The 21,752-nt window shown below is 40.0% G+C and overlaps 2 protein-coding genes across 4 annotated transcripts in view; one reads left to right on the top strand and one right to left on the bottom strand.

Moving 5' to 3' along the window:
• Positions 1–514: 514 nt before the first annotated feature.
• tamm41 (TAM41 mitochondrial translocator assembly and maintenance homolog) lies at positions 515–6,703 on the bottom strand. The gene is made up of 8 exons (XM_062404882.1): positions 6,350–6,703; positions 5,201–5,383; positions 4,741–4,833; positions 4,286–4,436; positions 3,712–3,857; positions 3,120–3,285; positions 2,209–2,271; positions 515–1,501 (listed from the first exon to the last, which is right to left on the bottom strand). The coding sequence occupies exons 1-8, from the start codon at positions 6,485–6,487 to the stop codon at positions 1,410–1,412; spliced, it is 1,032 nt and encodes a 343-aa protein (XP_062260866.1). The 5' UTR covers positions 6,488–6,703; the 3' UTR covers positions 515–1,409.
• A 7,768-nt stretch (positions 6,704–14,471) lies between these two features.
• syn2b (synapsin IIb) overlaps positions 14,472–21,752 on the top strand; it is a 63,752-nt gene continuing 56,471 nt past the window's right edge. For 2 of the 3 annotated variants that reach the window (XM_062404872.1, XM_062404864.1), the window contains exon 1: positions 14,472–15,520. In XM_062404872.1, coding sequence (XP_062260856.1) covers positions 15,078–15,520 — 443 coding nt within the window. In that variant the 5' untranslated portion in view covers positions 14,472–15,077. The remainder of the gene's footprint in view (positions 15,521–21,752) is intronic. The other variant, XM_062404857.1, reaches the window with a different exon arrangement.

The following is a 21,752-nucleotide window of genomic DNA, read 5'->3' as shown; positions in this document are numbered from 1 at the left end:
GTTAACTTTGAGTGTGTTTAAAATTCTACAGGATATTTATATGATTCATATGTTTATATTTACATGTGCATCCCTGGCTTGTATGTTGTCTGTTACTGGTTGATATTGTAAACAACCCCATGTATACTTAGTTCTGTTTCTTTTTCAAAATGAAGAAATGTTCAATTTCTATGCCTCATGTTATAAAGAATGTATAAAATTGAAAACATTTCAGATTAATATCTATCTATATATATTTAAATTGTATGTTATTAAAAGTATAAAAGCTTACATATAGCAAAGAAATGACCTACTACAAGATAAAGTTATGCACTAAAATGTATAAACCACAACAGTATAAACAACAAGTTAAAGCCCATAATGGTGTCCCAGGCTTTGTTCTTCCCATAATGTCTGAAAATATCACATTGGGAAAAAGAACAGAATACAGCTAAATAATAAATATAAAAAAAACAAAACAAAATAAAATCACAAACAATGTTTTCTGGTATGACGTAATCTGTTCAAAATAATCATGCCACTTGAGACCATTGTTGCTGTTTCACTGAAAACTTTATTAAACCTTATTTCTTGTTATCTGAATTAGACACCTATGTTTATCAAGAACCAATTGACGTATTAGCTGGGGACATAGTGTGACAGTGTCTATGAACAACAAGGAAGATTATTTAACGGTAGATGATATAACAAACTTCTCTTAAACAACTTCTCAACAGTGTGTGATCCCATTGTCAGTTTATAAATCCTGGTTGAGATACTGGTGAAGCCTCCAAAAAGTATTAAGAGATGACAATATTTGTGGATGTTTGGCAACGAGAAACAGAAGTGTGTCTCTGTGTGTGTGTGTAACATGTTCACAGCTTAAAGACAATCCATCGGAGCCCTCCTTTTTAATACAGTGATGAAATTCTCCAGCACAAATAAAGTTCTAATATAATAATCTCAGTCATCTGGAATACACCATTCACATAGGAAATGTTCAGATATGACACATGTTCGATCCTGATGAGACGGTTCTGTCTTCGTTATATTTGAGCTATGTGTTGCCGGGTCGTCCGTTCAGCTGTTCCAGGCCAGTCACTGTGCGCGTGTCATTATCAAGAAGGGTCCAGATTGTATTACTGTGAAATGTCAGCCATAATTCAGTCTGACTCGTGAAATGCCACCTTTTATTCAACAACTTTGTATGAATCCCATTATAAAGGGCAGCAGCACAGGTATTTCGAAATTATTCAGACCACCTTATACATAGTCATTGATCCCATTCACCCGGACTACGGAGTGTCACAGGCAGGGGTGAGGGGACATCTGCTCCAGCTACAGTTCATCAGGGTAACATCAAAAGGATGGACGTGCATTGTCAGACCGTCAGAGGTAAAGACAGACAGGTTCCCAGTGAACAGACGGGTTCAGGACATGTGGGACACAGACGGTTTCCTCCTCCAGCCCTTCCACATCTTGATTAGTTTCTTCGAGCTGTAGGACACCGTCTTCCACATACCTGAGACACAGAGCACCAGACATTAACAACCACACTAGAAGAACAATATATCCACATTACTAATAATGCCTTTTGGAGAAACACATTTAAGAAATGTCTAATTTGTCCAAAACACCATTTTCATTTTTACGATAGGCTTGTCCATTATTCTAAATAAAAGGTGAGAGTCATCTCTAGAGGCAATGGTAAAGGAAATGTTTGACTTTTTAGTTTAGAAAACACAAATTCTTATTTAAACATTGATTTTTTTTAAATACATTTTAAATGTAATTTGTGGCGGTCAATGGTGTTAACAATACTGAATAATAAAACATTTGTTATATTGATATATTGGTTGACACATATAGATAATAAAAAAATTGGCAATGACTCTAAAAATGACACTATTGATAAATCAGTTGGGCTCTAAATAATACAAAGGCATATTTTGTTGACATTTGGACTGCGGCAGGCTAGCTGTTCCCCGTTTCCAATCTTTATGCAAAGCTAAGTATCAGGTGGCTGTAGCTTTAAAGTTAGCTTACAGACATGAGAATGAGTAACAATCTTTATAAGTAACTACAACAAATTCCCCACAATGACTATACACTAAAATACAATTTCTAACTATTTACTTTAAGGGATCTGAAACACAAAATCAGTCAATCCAACATCACAACCTGACAATGTAAGATCTTGTTTTAACTGAAAGAGTAAATTCTTCTTACCAGCTGTAGAGATGCCTTTGATACTCTGTGTTATACTGGAGGTTTTCACAATAGATGAGATACCTGAGGAAGAACGACATGTGCAATTAAAAACCCATTTAATATCTCATCACTCTACAATAAGATGTTATTCTATTAACAATCTAGAAATCTAGAAATGAGGAAATGTCTTCCTGCAGAACAATATTTATTTACTCCATCCATCTATCTCCTTTTTTGCTTCCTTCGATAAAATGTGACTAACGAAATTTGTCTTTCCACAAGTTTCTGATGAATTAGTTTTCAAATAAAAAAGCAGTGACTATTAATCTTAGAACTTATGAGCTGTGCGGTGGCTACTGGCTACATTTTGTTTTATTTACTACTTGTTTTCTTATCCACCACTACATCACTTCTGGGTTTTAACAGTCTGCTGGCTGTGGTGGTGCATTAGTATTATGGATTCCTAACATTATTCATTCCTAACATGACGATGTAGAGGTAAAGTCAGAGACAAACTTTTCAGCTGGAATTTGTCTCAGTGTCCGTTGCAGTTATTATATTTCAAATAACAAACAAGAGCATCCAGAGCACAAGTGAAGCTGCATCAGTGATAACAACTGTTTAACCTTCCAGGTGGAACATTAAACTCTGCTAGTGAATCCCCTGAGACCTGATTGACCATCCATACCATAACTTGTTGTATTATGGCTCCTATATATGCTTTATTTAAATCATATACTTTATCTTTATCTCACCATCAGCAATGACCTTGATCTGTGCATCCACCCTGCACTGTATTGGTGCTTCAGAGCCAACTTTAATTAAATGTTTGATTACTTTTCCATCCATCTCTTTCTCAATCTACCTCTCCCTCCAACCCATCTTTTCCTCTATTCTCCATCCCTCCGTCCATTCTTTACCCTCCGTACCTTGCTGTACGACAGCTCCACAGTCTGGGTCCTGAGCCACCTGCAGCAGGATTTCCTCCACGTCGCGGTTCTTACCCGGAGGGTCGACCAGCTTTGTGATCTTTTGCTGGAGGGTGCGTGGCAACGCCATCAGCTGGACAAACTGTCCCTCTGGGCTTTTGTCTACCTTCAGGTACACAAGATGACATAAGTTTAGCCATTTTGGGTTCATTCCACACACATTCAAAATGTATTCTCGACAGAACTACAGAGTTATATATATAACATACATGTCAAATTTAGGATAACAAATACTGGTATTCATTCAAAAAGATTTGATGGGAGCATCTTTAAGCATTTTATTTTATTTTTTCAGTAAAATGTTTGCAATTAATGCTATTGAAGGGAGGAGTCTTTGAGCCATAGACACACAGGTTTGGCTCACTGTTTTGTTTGTCTTTATCAGTGAAAATAATGCTACAACCATTTGATATATGTTGTTCATGACATAACCTGTTTTGAAAAGCAATCAGATGCATTGAAAACCCAGATGCTTGAAATTAATAATTTTTTGTCATTTTTTGTATTGTCTGGGTTTTTTACCATTCCTTACCTCAAGTTGTCCTTGCTGTGATTTGTAGACCACCTGAGGACAGTCCCGCAGGATGTTGCTGTATAGAATCCTGAAGTGCTGGATGTTGTCTTTGACAATATTGGCCACCTTGGACTTGTCCTCTCCAATCACCATCCTGAAATCCCCTTCAGAGGCAAACACAAGATGCTTTGACTCAGGTAAGGATATTCAATTTTTGTTTTACAATTTTTCATCCAGTCTGAGAGATAGTTAACTCCTAAACTAGTCAACTTCAGTTTTGTGGGATAGCTACTCCCCAAGTTAACATAGGACATGAAGAACCTAAGACATGAAGAACCTGCTTCTATTGCACTTCGTTGAACCTGAACAAATTAAACAGGTTTGTTTTGTGTCTTGGGGCATTAGAACTATCGGCCTAATAACATAAAGAATTAAATTTGCCCTCCAACTAACTCAGAACCATGCTGAGAGATGGAGTTTTAGAAAAGCAGACCACATGCTCTGTATCTTAATTACAATGGTAAGAAGTGCATGTGTGATGAATGTGTACGTTTTTCACTTTCTTTCCATTCACGTTTTATGGGATAGTTACCGGCATAAGAGAGGCCAGCTATCTGCAGGAAAAGGTCCTCTTCTGTGAAGCTCTCTGGCAACATGAGGAACGAGGCCATCACAGCGCTCTTCAGGTTGGATACTAAAGCAGCACGGAGTTTTCCATTCTCACTCTGCACCAACATTTTCACCTGCAGTGAAACACAAATGCGCATGTGTATAAATATGGATGCACACTGATAATTTGTACACATGCATTTAATCAAAGTCTGACGGGAGTTATTGAATCCTGTATGTAGTTATATTTGTAAACTCAAACACATTACACTTCTTTTACATTTCCAAAATACTTTTTTTGCAAAAGCTGTGAATACATTAGACTAAAATAATTTAAATTGACTGACCCCCAAAAAATAACTGCACAATAAAATTAGTCAGGTCCAGACAGCTTGGTTTTTCATGATTCAGTCACATTTTAATAATCATGGTACTGACTGGTTTGTGAAGGCGTCCAGCAACGTACAGGGTCTTCCAGTGCATCAGGTCATCTATCAGAGACTCGGTACTAATCACACCATATTTGATAATCTGAAAAGAAGAGGTCACAGATGTATGTAGTTCATTTATGTACAGTTAAGTCCAGACAGAAGTAATTAAATGAGTTATGATAAGATACAGATATTGAGTTTTCGGAGGATACAATCTGTATTTGCACCTAGAAACACAAAATCTGTGTCTAATTTAATCTGTATTCGATATTGAATTTTAAGACAATGCTGGACTGATCTCTAATTCCATCAGTCCCACAAAATATGATTAAAAAACAGTGCTTTGCTCTAACAAACATTAAAGTCATATGAAATCAAAACAGAGTAGTAGTCTCTATGTGCCTGATAGGCTAAGATCCATCATCCCTGAGAAGAAAGTAATATAGATACTAAGACATGGAATTTACCCTTCCATCCACAGGCACCAGAGTGTTGTAGTATACTGCCGCCCCATGTTCATTTTGTATGGAGCTGATCATCCTGGGCCCCAATAGCTTGAGGATGGAGTAGTGTTTGCGGTTCTGCAGCAGATTCATGGTGTGCCACGTCACTGGGTCGTCCACCGCCAACACAAAGTCCAGCATGTTTTTCTGTACACATTAAAATGGAAAATACATAATATCAATATTGTGTTGTTTTGTGTTGTTGATTTGAAACATTCAAATTGACGTAGTGATATTGATTCCAATATCCATAATAACCGAGTGTACTGATTGGAAACACATAGCCAAGCCCTTCATGTATGAAGGTGTGCAATTCTCACAGTTAGTATCATTTGACACTGCAAGACGGAACACAGGAAATACAGCATGATGTGTGGCTCTATTTTTGCAAACTGGACCTTTAAGTCTGACTTTATATTCAAGCATGTTCAATGTAGAAAGGTCTCACTAAAGTCCCAACTGAGTATCTTTTTATCTTCATTAGGAATTGAATGTTTGATCACTTACCTTGTGAAAAAGAAAACCGCAGTGGGGCTTTAATTTAATTATTAAGAAGTAATGAATACTCCATAAATGGCTGATTGTAGAAGCACTGACTGATCATTTTGCACATTTATATCAGCCCATACTGTACTGATAGCCTTTTAAATTGTGTTTTTGCAATTTATTGGAAAGTGAGAATCTGTACTAACAGTTATAAATTCAGACCTGACTCAGGGGGTCTCCCTGATTCCTTTCAAGTTAGCTCAGCAGTGCAATAATCAAGTTGAAATAAAAGCAAGGTAGAAATAACTTACTTTTTAAAACTCAAACATAAAATACTAAAAACTATATATATTCAAAGTTGCATTGTGACCTAACAACTTAAACTGCATGTAGAGTGTGTGAAAAGGTTATAGCACATGTGTATATATAAAGTTACTGCACCATGTGTCTGTGCTTGTGGCATCCACAAAGTTGTTATCAATGAACTTTAATAGATCTGCAATCAACCAGTGAACGCATCATGAGCCAGTATTCAATGTTATTAACCACAGTTTATAAAAAAAACAAAACTCTGGTCACTTATCAGGGAGCCGAAGTTTAGTGAGAGGCAGGACGTGTGTCTCTTACCTCCATTTGACCTTGGCTGGTCCCTTGCTGTTTGAAAACACCAGATCCATAAGCGAAAGCTAGGCTGATGTCCTGGGGGAACTGGGACAGGATCCTCCTGTAGACCACTGCGGTGCTGTGCAGAGCTGTTAGAGACATTTTCAACGAGCTTGACTCTTTTTTAAATCATCAGCAACACCGGCCGGGTTCAGCGAGGAAATCACCCGTTTAACGAAAATTCTGAAGTATGAAGTAACATGAGCATTTCAGACGGAGGAGCTCGATGTGGCCAAACACGACAAACCCCTCTTAAAACAATCAATACGTCGCTTTGATCGTTAAACTACGAGCATGTTGTTTGGAGTCAGCTGAGGCTTTGACAGTCGACTGAAATGTGCGTCACAGATTAGCGCCGCACGCAGGAGGCTCATGGGAAATGGAGGCAGAGATGACAGGTACGTCTTCAGTCGCTAAACAGCTTTAATCATCACTCACACGCGTATCATTCTGCACGTTTGTTACCTTTGGGATTTAATTTAGTCTTGAACTATGAACTGGGCAGAACGTGGCTGTGTTTTATATTGTTTTTACACTTATATCAGGTCTGAATGTTGCCAGCAGAGGGCGGTTCTCTACCAAGTTAAGCTAAACATGCTAATTCCTGAGGACAGCTGTGTGCTCAGGAAGCTGGGTCAGAGGGCTACATGCTAATGTAGCTGCGACTGTCTGCTCTAATGTCATCAAAATAAATGTCACACTGGGGTCAAATCACCACACATCTGGACTGCACTGAAAAAATACTATATTATTATTATTATAATTATTAATATTATTATTTAAATATTGGGATTTACATACTTACCTTCACATACCTGTTCTAGCTTATATCTCCCTTAGGATCGTAATTTATTAATAAGGAGACACTTACAAGTTAAATTTCATGAGTTTCTCACATGACCAAATCAGCATTAGCCCAATTTCATTGATATCTGTGTCGGTGCGGCTCAAAGTGTGATGATTTGTTAAGGGATGACCCACAGTCCTTTTAAAGCTAATACAAAGCCTAATGCAGTCTGATATCGTACAAGGCCAATCCTCATTCCTGTAGGTCACAATATCCAGTGTTCTGAAGAGATGTTGAATGTGGATCTCTTTGGAAGATGTGGTGCTGTTGTGTGGTGTTACATTTCCAGTTTTTTCAGAGGTTACACTTAAATCCGTATTGAGCTGTAGAATTAATAATCTGACTGTGATCACATTATTTGCCAGATTAATTTTAACAAATTGCTCAGCGGCACCCAGCAATCTCCATCTTTTATTGCTTGAAACATCCGGCACCGCATCCCTCGCCTGCATCAGTCTGTGAATTTGAGCTCAGAGCTGGGGCTGAAGTTACACTTCAATGTTAATCATGAGTGTTCAAATATACACTGATACGTTTAGCCTGCATTTACTGTCTGTTGCCTTCTTTTTCAAATTGCGTAACACTGGCTAGATGTGAAGTGCAAACCTGACTCAATAACAGTCGGGACTAATCATTCAATTGGATTTTCCCCTTCTAAAGTTTTGTTTTCTGTGATGCTTACATTTTTTTATTCACGTCTCGCAAAAAAGAACTTTGAAAATTGAGTAAAGCTGAGAGGATGATCTTGAATGCTCCTGTCAGGTACCGCACTTTAGTATTTCGACTTGAGCTACCGTAGGTATTAAATAAAACCACTGAAAGTAACTTTATCGATGTTTGGCTGTTTCAAATTCACAATGATTTAAACAAAGGACACCAAGCATTACCATAAAAGTAAAGTAAGGTGGGAGATTTGTGCCAGATTCTTCTGCAGCAGTAAAAGCCCAAAAGCTTGTGAGGCCATCATCTGTCTTCAGCCTAGCATTAGTCAGGAGTTTTATTAGCCCGATGATGCTCACATCTATTTAAACGAATGAATATTGAATGCAGATTCTTGACTGGTAGCAATAAGCCTGAAGCTCATTATGAGATTGTCAGGAGTGGGACAAATATTATCTTCTTAGTAATTGCTGTAACTTGTCTCTTCAGCCATATGAATATTGATGAGGTACCTGAATCTTGACTAACAGGCTCACGCACTGTGTTAAAGGGCCTTATTAATTCAGAGACAGAGGAGCACCAGTGGACAGGTATTTATTCATCCCATTGTACATCTAGTAAATCTTATATTCATACATGTGATCAGGCTCTAGAGGCGTAAATGATTCCTTATGTTATATGTTATTCTCATGGCCTCTGGCCTTTTCTCCCTCCCTATAGCTTGTTACTTCATTGACTGCTTTCCTCATGAATAATATCATCCTCATAGGGTTCATTCAGATTTGTATTTTTATGGTCAAATAATCCTGAGTTAATTATAATAAAGGAGCAGGCTAGTTAATTAATGGATTGAGCATTTCAATCAATAAAGCCGCAATTAAAAAAAATGTATTCTTACATATTAACAAACATTAACAACGTAGCAGACAAATTAACCGTATAGCATTTATGTAGAGTCATGTTTCTCGTCACACCGAATCCCAAAACCTAATTTCTGCTTTGGATTATCTTCCACCAGGTCCCAACTATTTCTTCATAGTGTCTATGTTTACCAGCTGTCTGTCAGCTGTCTGGTACTGGGTAGGTAACATCTAGTGGCTTAATCAAGTGGAAACAAGGTAAATGAACTAAAACAGTGGCTCATAAGCCCAATTAATGACCTGAGAGAGTCAGCTGCCATTTCTTTGAGATACACATTTCACATGACACATTGTCTTCCATTGTGAATTAAGACATTTTACCAAGTTCAGCTTTAAACCTACAATAACTGATTCTTGGCATCTCACGAATGACTTGATTTTTTACTTGATAGGGCCAATCATTGTATCCAACAGATGTCAGCCTATGATTCACTCAGTTTTGATTCACTCAGTTTTTTTCCTCTTTCAACTCCTGAGAAAAGTTGGTTGAGAGTAAAGCAGCGAGGTGAAAGTTGCTATAAAGTTCCGTAGAGCTGAGACATAATATTCTGTAGGTATGGGACCCTTGTTCCATAGTTATAATAAAAATATTTTTATAGCTGCATTAAGGAGACTACAGAGTATAGTAAACTGTATGTGAAGATGTGATATTAAGGACTGAAACAGGCGCCTTTCATGCTGTGTTGCTTATGGTTTTCAGCTGTAAACCTATTGGGCACAGAGGGTCGGGGAGTCAACCCAGGTAGTAAAGTAAAGAAGGAGGCGGAAGGCAAGAAGACAAGAAATTTGTTCAATTATTTTGCTAACCACAGTGAGAAATCAGTGTCTCCCTCACACCTCCATCTTTCCTCATAGTGTTTGTGTGGGCCTGTGTGAAAATGGCTGCTGTGATTGGAGTGAAAGCAAAGGCTGCCTTTGTAACTTTGAGTTTGGAACAAGAACAAGGAGAACTAACTAAACGGAATCATCGTATGTGTTGATTGGATATAGATTTTCTAATTTCACATGATTTGTGCGATGTTTCTATCTTGTGCCTTAGTCAGAAAGCGCCACCTGATTTTTTCAACTCGCAGTGCCTCTCCTAGAGTATTAATGGCTGCCTCAGAAAAAAAGGCATTTAGATGTCAGGACCTTTTTAATTGGTTCAATTTAGAAAATAATTGTAATGCAGTTGATCAGTTGCAATTAAAACCTAAACATCTTACAGACCCTAACTCAATTTCAGAGGGGTGCACAAGGAGGAAATAGCCTACAGATCACACTGAGGGGTGCAAATCCTGAAGTGCAAACACTGATAAACACACACACAATAACCGTGAGGAATCGCTTCAGCTTTTGCACAGCTGTTGCCATGGTGATTTTCATTGCTGCCCATGCCTAGTGAGGAACCATCAATTGAAAATGCACCATTAAGCGCACAAACCCAATGCGCTTCTGTCGACACAAATGCCTCCGCAGAGCCCCACAGGAGGAGAAGAACCGAGACTGCTACTTTCATGTTACTCCACAGAAAACGGTTGCAGTGTCACAGAGCAGGGAGCAAGTCAATACTATTCATAAGAAGAGAGTGAGGAGCAAGTGAAAGCCAAACTGAACTGCACAGTTGAGGTAACTGGAGAGTTTGAGTGCAGTGCTACTATCCTCCATATATTCTATAACAGCAGTGGCCTGTGTGTTAATGTAAACATCACTTGAGGGCTCTTAATAGAAATTGCCATAAAATCAATACATGATGCTGCTTGTTCCACCTACATGGGTTTCTTACTTACACACACACACACACACACACACACACACACACACACACACACACACACAAACTTTCATCAGACCCAGTGGTAAATTAAGTTTCCGCCTCTTTCAGCTAGCAAGTGTTGGTTGGCTCATGTAACAACGCCTTATCCTCAGTCTATACAAAATACATAGAATCCATGTATCATATTAAAAGATATGTAAATGAAGATGTACATTATTTTTTGATGACAATACAACACATGTCAGACCAACAACAGTAAATCTTTATTCAGGCTTTTAATCATATTTCGAGTCCAGTCGAGGAATTTGCAATTGTGATATCTTTTGTTTAGATGTGATATTTACTCTAAACATAATGTATCATCTCTACTCACTTAAGGTTGATTGTTTGAATTGTCTAAATTAGATTATCTTAGTCAGGGTTTCCTCATTGTCTTAGAAAGTAAAATATAAAAGAGTCTTACATCTATTATCTGAATTTTGGGCTTTAAAATGCCATGTTAATGTTGCATATGCTCTAAATAGCAGCCTGTGTAGTTTTGCCATGTCTCCATGTGTTGTCGTTTCTGCTACACATATTTTGACATGCCAGGATCACCTGCTAATTTATGTTTAAAAAAAGTTATATGTTTATCTTATGATCAACTTTGCAATAACGTCACTCATCATCAAACTGAGTCTATACTAGCTTAGCACTGCCAGCTTGGGACCGGCCAAACGCGACAACCATGTGATAACTAAAACCTGCAGTAGCAGCAGTGATTTGGCTGCTTTGTGGTGTTCTATTGTTGTGCTTGGTAGGTCACCTTCTGTTCTACTTGTTGCCATGGTAGTTTTGAATGTTGAATTTCATCTTGTGCCTAAAATAAACTAATAACCATCATAAATATGAGCATCAGTCTCAGCAGCACTGCAACACTCTGCAGGTTACGTTTTGTGTGCGTGTGTATAGGGGTGGTGTTCAGAAGCCTGGTTAAATGGTGTTTTGGAGGGGATTAGCAGCACATATTTGAGTTGTGTGGGTGTTTTAATCTATTGGCTCCATCCATCCACACAGCACTGTTTAAATGAATTCAGAGAGCTATCATTGATAATCGATATGCAGAGTCTACACTATTATCCTGTTTTTATCAGCCAGTCATTAAAAAAGTGCATTTATCAATCTGATAAAACTGGAACTGGAATTTAGCTAAAGTCATTTTTAAATTTGAATAATTCATTAAATATGTGAATTTGCTTTTAAGTGCAAGCCTTGCTGAGGATGTAGCACAGATTTTAGATCACTATACTAGATACTTCACAAAGTCAAAATATTTCTCAGTTTTCAAATCAATGAAACCACAGGACACAGAGGATAACACACATCTGAAGTATCTGCAGGAAAAAACCCTAAACCACAAATACACCAGCTGTCAGATCATGAAACATCCTACCCCCCCCCCCCCCACCACTAAAAATAGTTGACACATTAATCGCATTCATCCTATAAATGAATGAATGAAGAAAGTGTTCCATGTATTTCATCATTCGTTGTTGCAAACATGTTTGATAAATTACCCCACACCTTCATTCATTTGAGAATATTGATTGTGTGCGTGTGTGCGCGTGTGCGTGTATGTGTGTATACTGGTCTTTAATAGTAATGCCAATCAAGACAGGGGGTTAGATGTGTTTGTATTTCAGCAGTGTCAGTATATGTAAGGATTAATTAGCAAATGCGTATTGTGAATGCATGTGTTCACGGATGAGTGATGTTCCTGGCAACATGAATGTTCCTATACTGTGTTTCCACAAACCAGCAGTAGAAGGTATACAAATTAAGGTTAAAAAATATACACCCCAGCGTCTCTGTCTCATCTTAACCCAGACAAAGTGTGTATCTTCAACTCTGCCCCTGCATAATTTCATGCATACACATACTGTTGTATAACGACTGTTTTATGTGTTGTGTGTTGTGTATCTGTGTCATGAAACATGTAGGCCAGGATGAGCTTAGGATGTCGCTACAGTTCACACTGCAGCTCTGTGTGTGACTCACTCTGGTTCTCTTCTGGTTGACTTAACACAGCCCCTCTTCCTCCCTGGGCTTGACTCATCGTGACTGGCTACAAATATGCATCCTGCATCAAGTTATGCAAGGAAAGTAAAAAAAACTCTTTTGAGGACTGAGAACGGTGACATTTATGAATTATTTTACAACACAATTTATGCCCGTGCTTGAGTCCTGAGACCTGTTTATGAGCACATGCAGTAGGTCATTGGACATGTCCAGTTTTCTTTATGACAAGAAGAATGGGTTGTCGACTCATCTTATTCTGGCATCGGCACATTTTCTGTCAAGCTACATATCATATATATTTAGGTGCACTTCAGAGGCATTAGTCTTTACAAGCACAGTGCATAGTTCTGTAGCAGCTTTATGTCAAAGAAACAAAAATAAGGGGTGAATAAAAAGGTGAATGCCGGCGGCTGTGGTGTAGTAATGTGCAGTAATCATTTCCCATGTCTCATGTGAAAAAAAAAAAAAAAAACTCAAATTATGAGTCACATTAAAGAAGCAGAGATTCAAAAGAGATGTGAGCACACGAGTAGTTTGGAAAGCAACCTTTCGAATGTGTAAGGGTCAAGGAATGTATTTCCATTAATTGAGATTGTAGAACAGTGCCAATCAAATCAAAATGAAAGCGGAAATCCAATAAGTGGTGTTGCCGGTGAATATCTCTAAATAACAGCTTAACATCCTTTCAGGAATAACCCATTGAAGACAATGGAGACGTAGACTGTAGTATAGGTCTTCTTCTGCTGCAGTCTTCTAATGCCAGGCTGTTCCCTTTAGTGCGGCACAGACGTGTGTGGAATTTTCCTCCCGCTTGAGTAATCTTCCTTCTCTCTCCTTGTCCTGTCATCTTCTGGCTGTTTTTTTTTTTTTCTTTCTTTTTTGAAGTGAAGCTTAGAGCAGCAAACAGAGCAGACGCTGCCGGCTGCCGCTGACGGCATCTAGGTATCACGTTCATCACATCCCCTGAAATACTGAGTTATATAATGGAGAAGGGGCATGGGGGGAGATTGTTTAGGAATTAGAAGGGAAAGACACAGAAAATAAAGAAGCAAACAAGCAGCATCTATGGTTTGACTCAATATAGATTTATTTTATAATGCGGTTTTGTGATTGGTTTTTCTTCTTGGAAATTGAGAAGTGTAGATTTGCTGACGATGTTCCTATAATAGAAAAGTCGCCGCTACCTTTTAATCCTGGCTACATCCAATATGAATGCTACCGACAACAAATAATCATCATCAGATCCTATTACACAGATTATAAAATGATGCAACCAATGTCACACCTGTCACGACTCTGTCTCCTCTGGGCAGCACCACCATTAGATTAAGCCTAATAAAATAGGCAGTAAAACAGGACCCATTATTTAAGGGTAACACGTTTCACTGTAGGGAATCATTTGACTAATTACATCGGCAGTTAGAACCTTGAGGGATGGATGTGTCGATGTCCTTCTGTTTCTGTTTTCCTCCCTGCCCCCCCGTCACGCCAAGTGCTTTTATTAGCAAATTACTGGCACAAGTCTATTCTCACAGGGCTATTTTTTCATTTAAGAATTCATCTTTTAGATGCCCTTACATGGAGGTAAAAAGAGATCAAGGAAATATTGGGTTGAGAAGTGGGGTTTAAAGGAATGGATGGATGGAAGACATAGTATGGAGGTGGGGCTTGCGGCACAGGATGGATGGCGTTTCCATCTGTGAACTCCACCTACGGCACGATCTCAGGAAACCCCCTTCCACTGGTTGCACACGGCACTCAACGCTACAAGGCTGCAGCACGACACGCACACGCACAGCCTATGATGTAGGAGGATGATGACAGGAGAGAGGAGGAGGAGGAGGCGCGGGGGAGGGGAAGGGGGAGACAGCCAGTGAGCGTGCCGAGCGAGAGAGTGAGGAGAGAAGGGCATAGTGAGCGTGAGCGAGTGAAAGAGTGAGATAAGCAGAGAGAGCTGCATCTCCTGAGCGCATTCAGCTTGCAGCAGTTCGAGAGGCAGGCGGGCAGAGTAGAGGGGGAAGAGCACCAGTATCTCATAGGAGGGGACGACACCACACCTCTCTCTCTCCCTCAGACTCACACACACTCTCTGTCAAGTCACACACTCGTTTGTGAGGAGGCATAAGGCTCAGGAGGAGGAACACCACAGCACACGCTGTTCTTCTGCTTTAGCTTTGGAGAGCTGTCTCTAGAAGACTGGACCAGAGCTGTATCCATCGCTTCATCCATCTCTCCTTCCTCGCTTCACATCCCTGCATCACAGAAGCAGCTCTCCGTCACCTGCCTCTCAACCATCTGGACTGATTTGCTCTCTGTCATCCACCCAACCTCGGATCAGTGGGGTTCTCTGCTTGTCTCTGCTCTCCTCCATTCAGCCAAGAAATCCAGAGACCCACTAAGAGAGCAACTGACCGACCGACTGACTGAAGGACCAACCTTCCAACCGCAATCATGAACTTCCTCCGTCGCCGGCTCTCTGACAGCACCTTCTTGTCCAACCTGCCCAATGGCTACATGACTGACCTCCAGAGGCCTGACCCAGCTGCTCCTCCTCCCCCAACCACTTCCTCTACTGACCAGCTGGACCCAGCACCTGCCCCAGCGGCGGTCCCTGCCCTGTCCCCGACCAAAACTCCAGCACCGTCCCAGGCGCCGGCCAGCTCCCCTGCAGCTCAGGAGCGGCGTCTATCCCAGGTGGCTCAGCCGTCTCCACAGGCCCAGTCCTCCTCCTCCGGTGGTTCCTCTGGCTTCTTCAGCTCCTTCAGCTCCATCACCAACGCGGTTAAACAGACGGCTGCAACCGCCGCCGGGTTCGTGGAGCAGTCGGCGCCTTCTCCCTCCCTCTCCAAGAAGTTCAAGATCCTGTTGGTCATTGACGAGCCCCAGCATGAGTGGTAAGATACTAGCAGCTTTGATGATTGGTTGAGGGTTGTCCAATTGACTTATAGGTGGTTGATGGGAATTGTAGCATGTGCTGAGCGTTGTCGCTGAAGGGGATTTCAATATTAAGTGAAACAGGCGCACTCTTTCAAAAAATTTGGGCTGTAAAAATATTATCATTTCAAAAAGCCATGCTGACTGACACTAATTTAAAATGAGATAATTTATTCGTGCATTCCTTGATGAGATTCTCCAAACAGAAGCCGAACGAACGCATTGGATTTTTATCATGCGTGAATCGTAGAATTTATATTTTCCATCTTTATATCTCAGTCTGTTTTTATTTGTGCTGTATGTCTTTATATTTATATATATATATTATTTCCTCTCTCCTCGCAATTGCTCCGTTAATCTGAACAGACAGGATATCATCTCTCTTGGGTTTTGGATTCATACATCCCACCACCCAGCTCTCTCACCTGTCTCTATTTTTGTGTGTTTATTAGAGGCTTAAGGACATCATGTGTGCATCGAGTGTGTTTATGTAAATGTGAGCAATGAATAAGTGTTGTCATCCCTTGACAGCACAAGTTGGTGAGCAGGATATTATGCCTTTGCTATCACCTCGTACATCAACCCGGTTCGTACAACTGCATGTAGCTCTGAATAAAACCTCCCTCTCCAGACATGAAACGTGAGCCCCTGGCACTTAAATGATGTTGCTATTCCACTCGCTGCTTTCTGCCCCCTGCAAATCACATTTTCCGGCTGTAAAGGTTCTCTGTCTGGACGCTGATGTGTGGCTGATGATGGATTTTACAGCCCCTCATTGCTGCCATTATCTAGTTGTAGTTTTATCTTATCAGCCTTGTGTTGGTGCCCGTGTGATAAAGTGACGGCCGCACAAGACAAATTTGACCTTTTCGATTAAATGACGTTATGGAGTGTTGTTATATGGCAATTGTCGTTTAGAATCCCACATAACTGAGTGTTGTTACAGTTCTAAACAAAAACCATGTGGTAGGGTTAAAAGAACAGAGCACAACAAGTGAGTACGGAGACCTTGATATTGCATTGTTGCTGTTTGTGGGGTTGGGAAAGAAATGACATGAAGTCCTAAAGGTGGAGGGGACTAAGAATCTACAGTTCAATGACACCTGAAAACACTTTGTAGATGATGTCCATGCAATATGGTAAAAAGCTCCAGGACAAACAAACAAGTACAGTTGACTTCATGAGTCTTGTTAGAGTTTCCTTGCTGTTTGTCAGCCATTTAAAAGGATAATGTAAAAACTATTCTGCAGAAGTGTCCCTTTAGTTCCAAAAATAGAGGAAATCATCCAATTCTCCTTGAGTCGACTTTTGGCATCGAAATGTATGTGATAATGCTTTAGTGCCAAAAACTGAATACAATTACACCTTTCTTTTGGACTTTGCCATTGAAGGTGTCTGATGCTGAGATTTAAGGCTCTACACGATTTAAAATGCAAATGCGACTAAATGCTCTGTCACTTCGTACAAATTCCAGTTTCTCCGAGGGGCTGTTCAACAGTATGTCTGTGCCATAATACAATCTATAGCTGTAGTACTGGCTTCTGTTGTGAAATAAACTGGTGCCATGTACCCGGAGGGTCTGAGTTAGTGTTTTGAAAATGGACATAATGGATTCAACTGTCTAGTGCAGTGGATTTTATTTTTTGGCGTAATCAGCACAGGATTATCTCAGTGAGTCGAGGCTCCGTGGGATACAATGTATGGACTGAATGTGACTGCAGTTATGGTAATCCTGCTGAAACTGTGTCGTGGCTTATGATTGGAGAGCTGCCGCCCATGATGGGGTGTTGTAGAGGCATTTTAATGCGACACTTAAATTATCTCAGCAATTACCATACAGAACTGCATGTATGTGGCTAGAATGGCTTTTACAGGCTGATCGTTTGAATTGTTAACTGCCAAATATGAATGGAAATGGACAGAGAGAGGCTTGTTTTTACTGCTTTTCCCCTGCATGAACACATCAGCGACATAACCAGTAAAAACACATCACAGCTGCCTTTCGGGAACATAAAGTCACTTTTAAAATCACTGTTGCTTTTTGTTGCTGCCTCACCTCAGACACCTGTAACAAACACACACAACATGATGAAAGTGTGGTTTCCCAAGGAGGGGATATGATTACACTACATTTGTGAGTCATGCATTCCAACTGATACTGAGTGAGTTTGCAATGACTTCTAATATATTTGACATGCCACATCCTGCAGAAAAAAAATCCTGTAGTACAAATGCAACCTAGTTGCAGGACAAGGGCAGCTTACAGTTTATGTCTTTGTTCATGTTTGGATAATATAATTAAGAAATGCAATGCAATGAATTTGACTCATTATTTTCAGATGTCAACAATTATTAATCCAGAGAACTCATTTATATTACATAAACATAAATATTAATGATTATTATTTAGGCAGAAGATGCTTGCAGACAGCGTGGCCATTTAAGCATCATGGGCCAGAGAGGCATTCTGCTAAACGTTATGATTTTCCACTCATATAATTCAGAAAACTGAAATTCACACAGGAAATTCTTGTGTGATACACACAGGATACATCCAATACAGTTTTAAAATTGGCACAGACTTTGATAATAATCTTTTAGTCTATAGGAAGTGCATTCCAGAGTTTGGATTAATCCTCTCCAGTCACATACATTGACCTTGGAACAGTAAGAAATTATAATTATATAGATCTATATATTTTGCGGGGTCAGCAAAAGTCATGCTAAAGAATAATGCAATTTAAAATCAATTATGTGTGGAAATCCCATTCTGTTGGGTCAAGACAGAGACAAGCCTTTAGGGACAGAGTGATTTATTAATATATGTTTGGTTTTCAGAAAATGTCTGGTGTCACAGACTAGCCTTAATTTAAAGAGTATTACCAAAAGGAATTTGTGAATAGACAGAATAAATGAATGAATTATATGATAATGATTCCAGGGTTCAAGTCAGGTGACTCTCCAACCAGTGCAATTTTGTTCAGGTCGGAAGCAGTGGAGCTAGCCAGGCGTCCAAACATTTAAATCTAACAAGCAGAGCTGGCTGAGTGCAGCAGGTATCATACTTTAGGCATAGGTAAAACAGATTATTTTGGTGGAACAGAAAAGGTAACAGAGCTTTGAAGTGCAAAAGACTCAGAAGTTGGTAAAACAGTTTCTACCACAATGGGTGTGAGACGATGTGGCAGAGTCTCTGTGAACGAGTCCTTTTATAATGAGATGGGTCGTGGAGTCGTTCGGATGGCTCAGGTGTGTGGATAAATTGGCTGACTTAAATGGATTCTAACAAGACCCAAAGATGGGTACCAACGATTGTTTATAAAGATGGATGACATGACTACTCCCCAAAAGTGAAGCCAAAGCGCCTCGATCGCCACCTGTTGGCTGACTGAAGTATAGGTCATAAATTCTGCCTCCTCCATGATAGCAGATGGAACATAGATCAAACTGAAAAATCTAAATACACATCAAATGTTTGCAAAAGATGGTTACTTTTATTTTTGGTAGTTATTATCACACTGATGTATGTTCTATTGTTAATTCTTCCAGAAAGTTTGGTTTTATTTATCAATTTGATATCATAAAAACAGGATGAAATCACAAAGAAAGACAATTTTTTACGCCCAGACCAGTGAATTATGATGAACAGATTGATGGCAGGACTGAAAGGGAAAGGCATCCAATTAGTGTCGGCCATGTCCACCTGTCAATTACAATTAACTGCGATAAAGCATCCTACAAATGTTCGTCACAGAGTTTTTTGTTGAGATTTCCAGAGTAGATGATAGTAATGACAAAAAATAACACTTTGACTTTCTCTTTCTCCGTCTGTGTTCTTTTGTTCACCTTCATTTGACTTTTCCTGGAATTAAAACGTCCTCTATTCTCCTTATTTAAATATTACTCTCTAAAGTAATCTTAACTTTGTATCTTGAAATAGATTAAATTAGCATAAAAGAAGCATTTGGCATGAAGTGCAAATTGAGGGAACTGCTGGTAGAAATGGGCCATAGCTCTGAATAACGTTGGCATTTCTCCTTTTCAGTGCTGGCTGGCAGTTGCATAAGCGACTGCAGGTATGAGTCTCTCTCCATCTGACGGCTGCACTCTCTAAGCTCTCAAATATCAACTGCGCTTCCATGATGGCTTACTCTGGCTGTGCCACAAAGAGAGACCACAATGGGAGTCCAGCAATAAACCCAAGATGAAAGAGTAAATGTATTTTCAGGCAATACAGAGTGTCTGAGTAGCCTTGTGTATCTTTATGTAACAGAGCCCAGCCCGTTGAGACGGGTGAGGGAAGATACATTGTCCTCCGCGGCCTTTCAAGGTGAGGAGAGGCTAAGAGGGAAGGGAGAGTGAGAGCATCTGGGAATCTACCTTTTATTACTTCCTGTTGATGTTGGTCTGATGCTCTTTCCTGTTCGTCTCACCTCTTCTCCGTCCCTCCCTTTATACGTGCCTTTGTTATCACGACAGTCGGTCTCTGGCTCCAGGGAAAACTGCACTGGGTTCATGATGCGATGAAGTAATGAGAGGAGACATGGTGATTCAGCAGTTTCAGCCCAAAGGCCACATCTGCTCTCTTTCCCTTGCACTCTATATCTGTCTGCATCTCTCTCCCTGTTTAGTCCTCCCTTTCTTTATCTATTCAGCCTCAGGATGTGTATTTACCACCTATATAGCCTGTCAAAGATTATTTCATCGTAGCTCTGTTGACTTTTCAGTATGAGTCATAGTGGAGGGTCTCATTGGTTTGACTTCAGGTGGACGCACAGCTCTGTGATGAGGAGGGCTTGATGTGAATATCAGCTTGTTGGCCTGCGGCTATTGAGCTTTTAACTGGTTGGTATTTAAACTTGTTCAGCTTCTCCAATGAGAACCACAATTTGAAATTGCTTCACAGAAGTGATGGCAGTATAAACATTCTTTCAATCCGTTGAACAATTTTCCACAAGCTGACCTGAAGTTATAAAAACAAATTTAAGATTCTGCAGCCATCCTAGCAGCACAGTGACTAACACCTGCTTGGTAGGAGACATGTGCCTTCAGCTTGACTGTGCTGATGCTAAGCAGGTATAATAGCTGTGTCTCTCTTCATGACGCCCTTGTAGACAGCATTTGAAGACTGATTGGACACAGTGGCACAACGTGGCGGTCCCATTTGAAATGTTCCTCAAAATGCGTACAAGTTGGTCTGTGGACCCGACCGTGTGATATCAGCTCAGCCTTTGTGGTCTACACAGCCCTTGAAGGCCACCTCCTTCATTGGCCGCATTGGCCGCATCTATCAATTGAGAAAGACCCTGAAAAGCGTTCAACAATTTCTGTGTAAAAACGGTGAACACATTTCTGTTATATGAGTGGAATATCAATAACATTTAGCAAAATGCCTCTCTTGCCCATGATTCTTAAAGGGAGAGTCAATAGAGAGTATGTTTTCTTGGAGCCATGAATGTCTGTTTCAGATCATTTCAGTCTGGATGAAAGCTGTTCACAAACTGACTGACCAACTGAACGATGATGACATACTTATAGCCATGCTGTTAACATTGATAAAAACTGCCCCTCTTTCTGGTTTGTTTTTTTTTGGTCTCCTGTGGTTAAACAGTAAGAGATGCACAGTTTTGACTAACAGACCTGAACGCGATGTAAACAAGTGTGGATAGTGTCTCTCTCTCTCTCTCTCTCTCTCTCTCTCTCTCTCTCTCTCTCTCTGTATGTATGTGTGTGAGCTTGCACTGACCCATGCAATTCAAAAAAGTTGTTCCAATTGTCTCCATTACCCTTGGAGACAGGAGTACACAGTGAGACCAGGTGGTGAGGTGGAGCCTTGTATATTTCCATCAACAGTTCTGACACACACACACACACACACACACAAAGTGCTCACACATCTATAAACATCTGCATTCTGTTTCTATTCTCTGCCCGCTAGAAAAAACTCATACAGCATTTTCATGAATTCACCATTCTTTGTTTGTTTACTGTGGATCAGTGACTTGTAAATAATGTAATTCATTGTTAAAGGTTAACACAACACATCAACGTGCAGTACACATACCACAATCAGGTTGGATCATTTTCGAAGATCATTTTGACTTCTGCTGAATGTAGTTTTGATTCGCATAGTCATAAGCAATTGTGAGCAGCTTTGTGATTCTGAGTTGCAGGTTGTATTTCCAAACACAC

Source organism: Platichthys flesus, chromosome 2, assembly GCF_949316205.1.
Source record: "Platichthys flesus chromosome 2, fPlaFle2.1, whole genome shotgun sequence".
Lineage (NCBI taxonomy): Eukaryota > Metazoa > Chordata > Actinopteri > Pleuronectiformes > Pleuronectidae > Platichthys > Platichthys flesus.
Note: the sequence above shows the minus strand (reverse complement) of the source record. Positions and strands in the feature narration are given on the sequence as shown.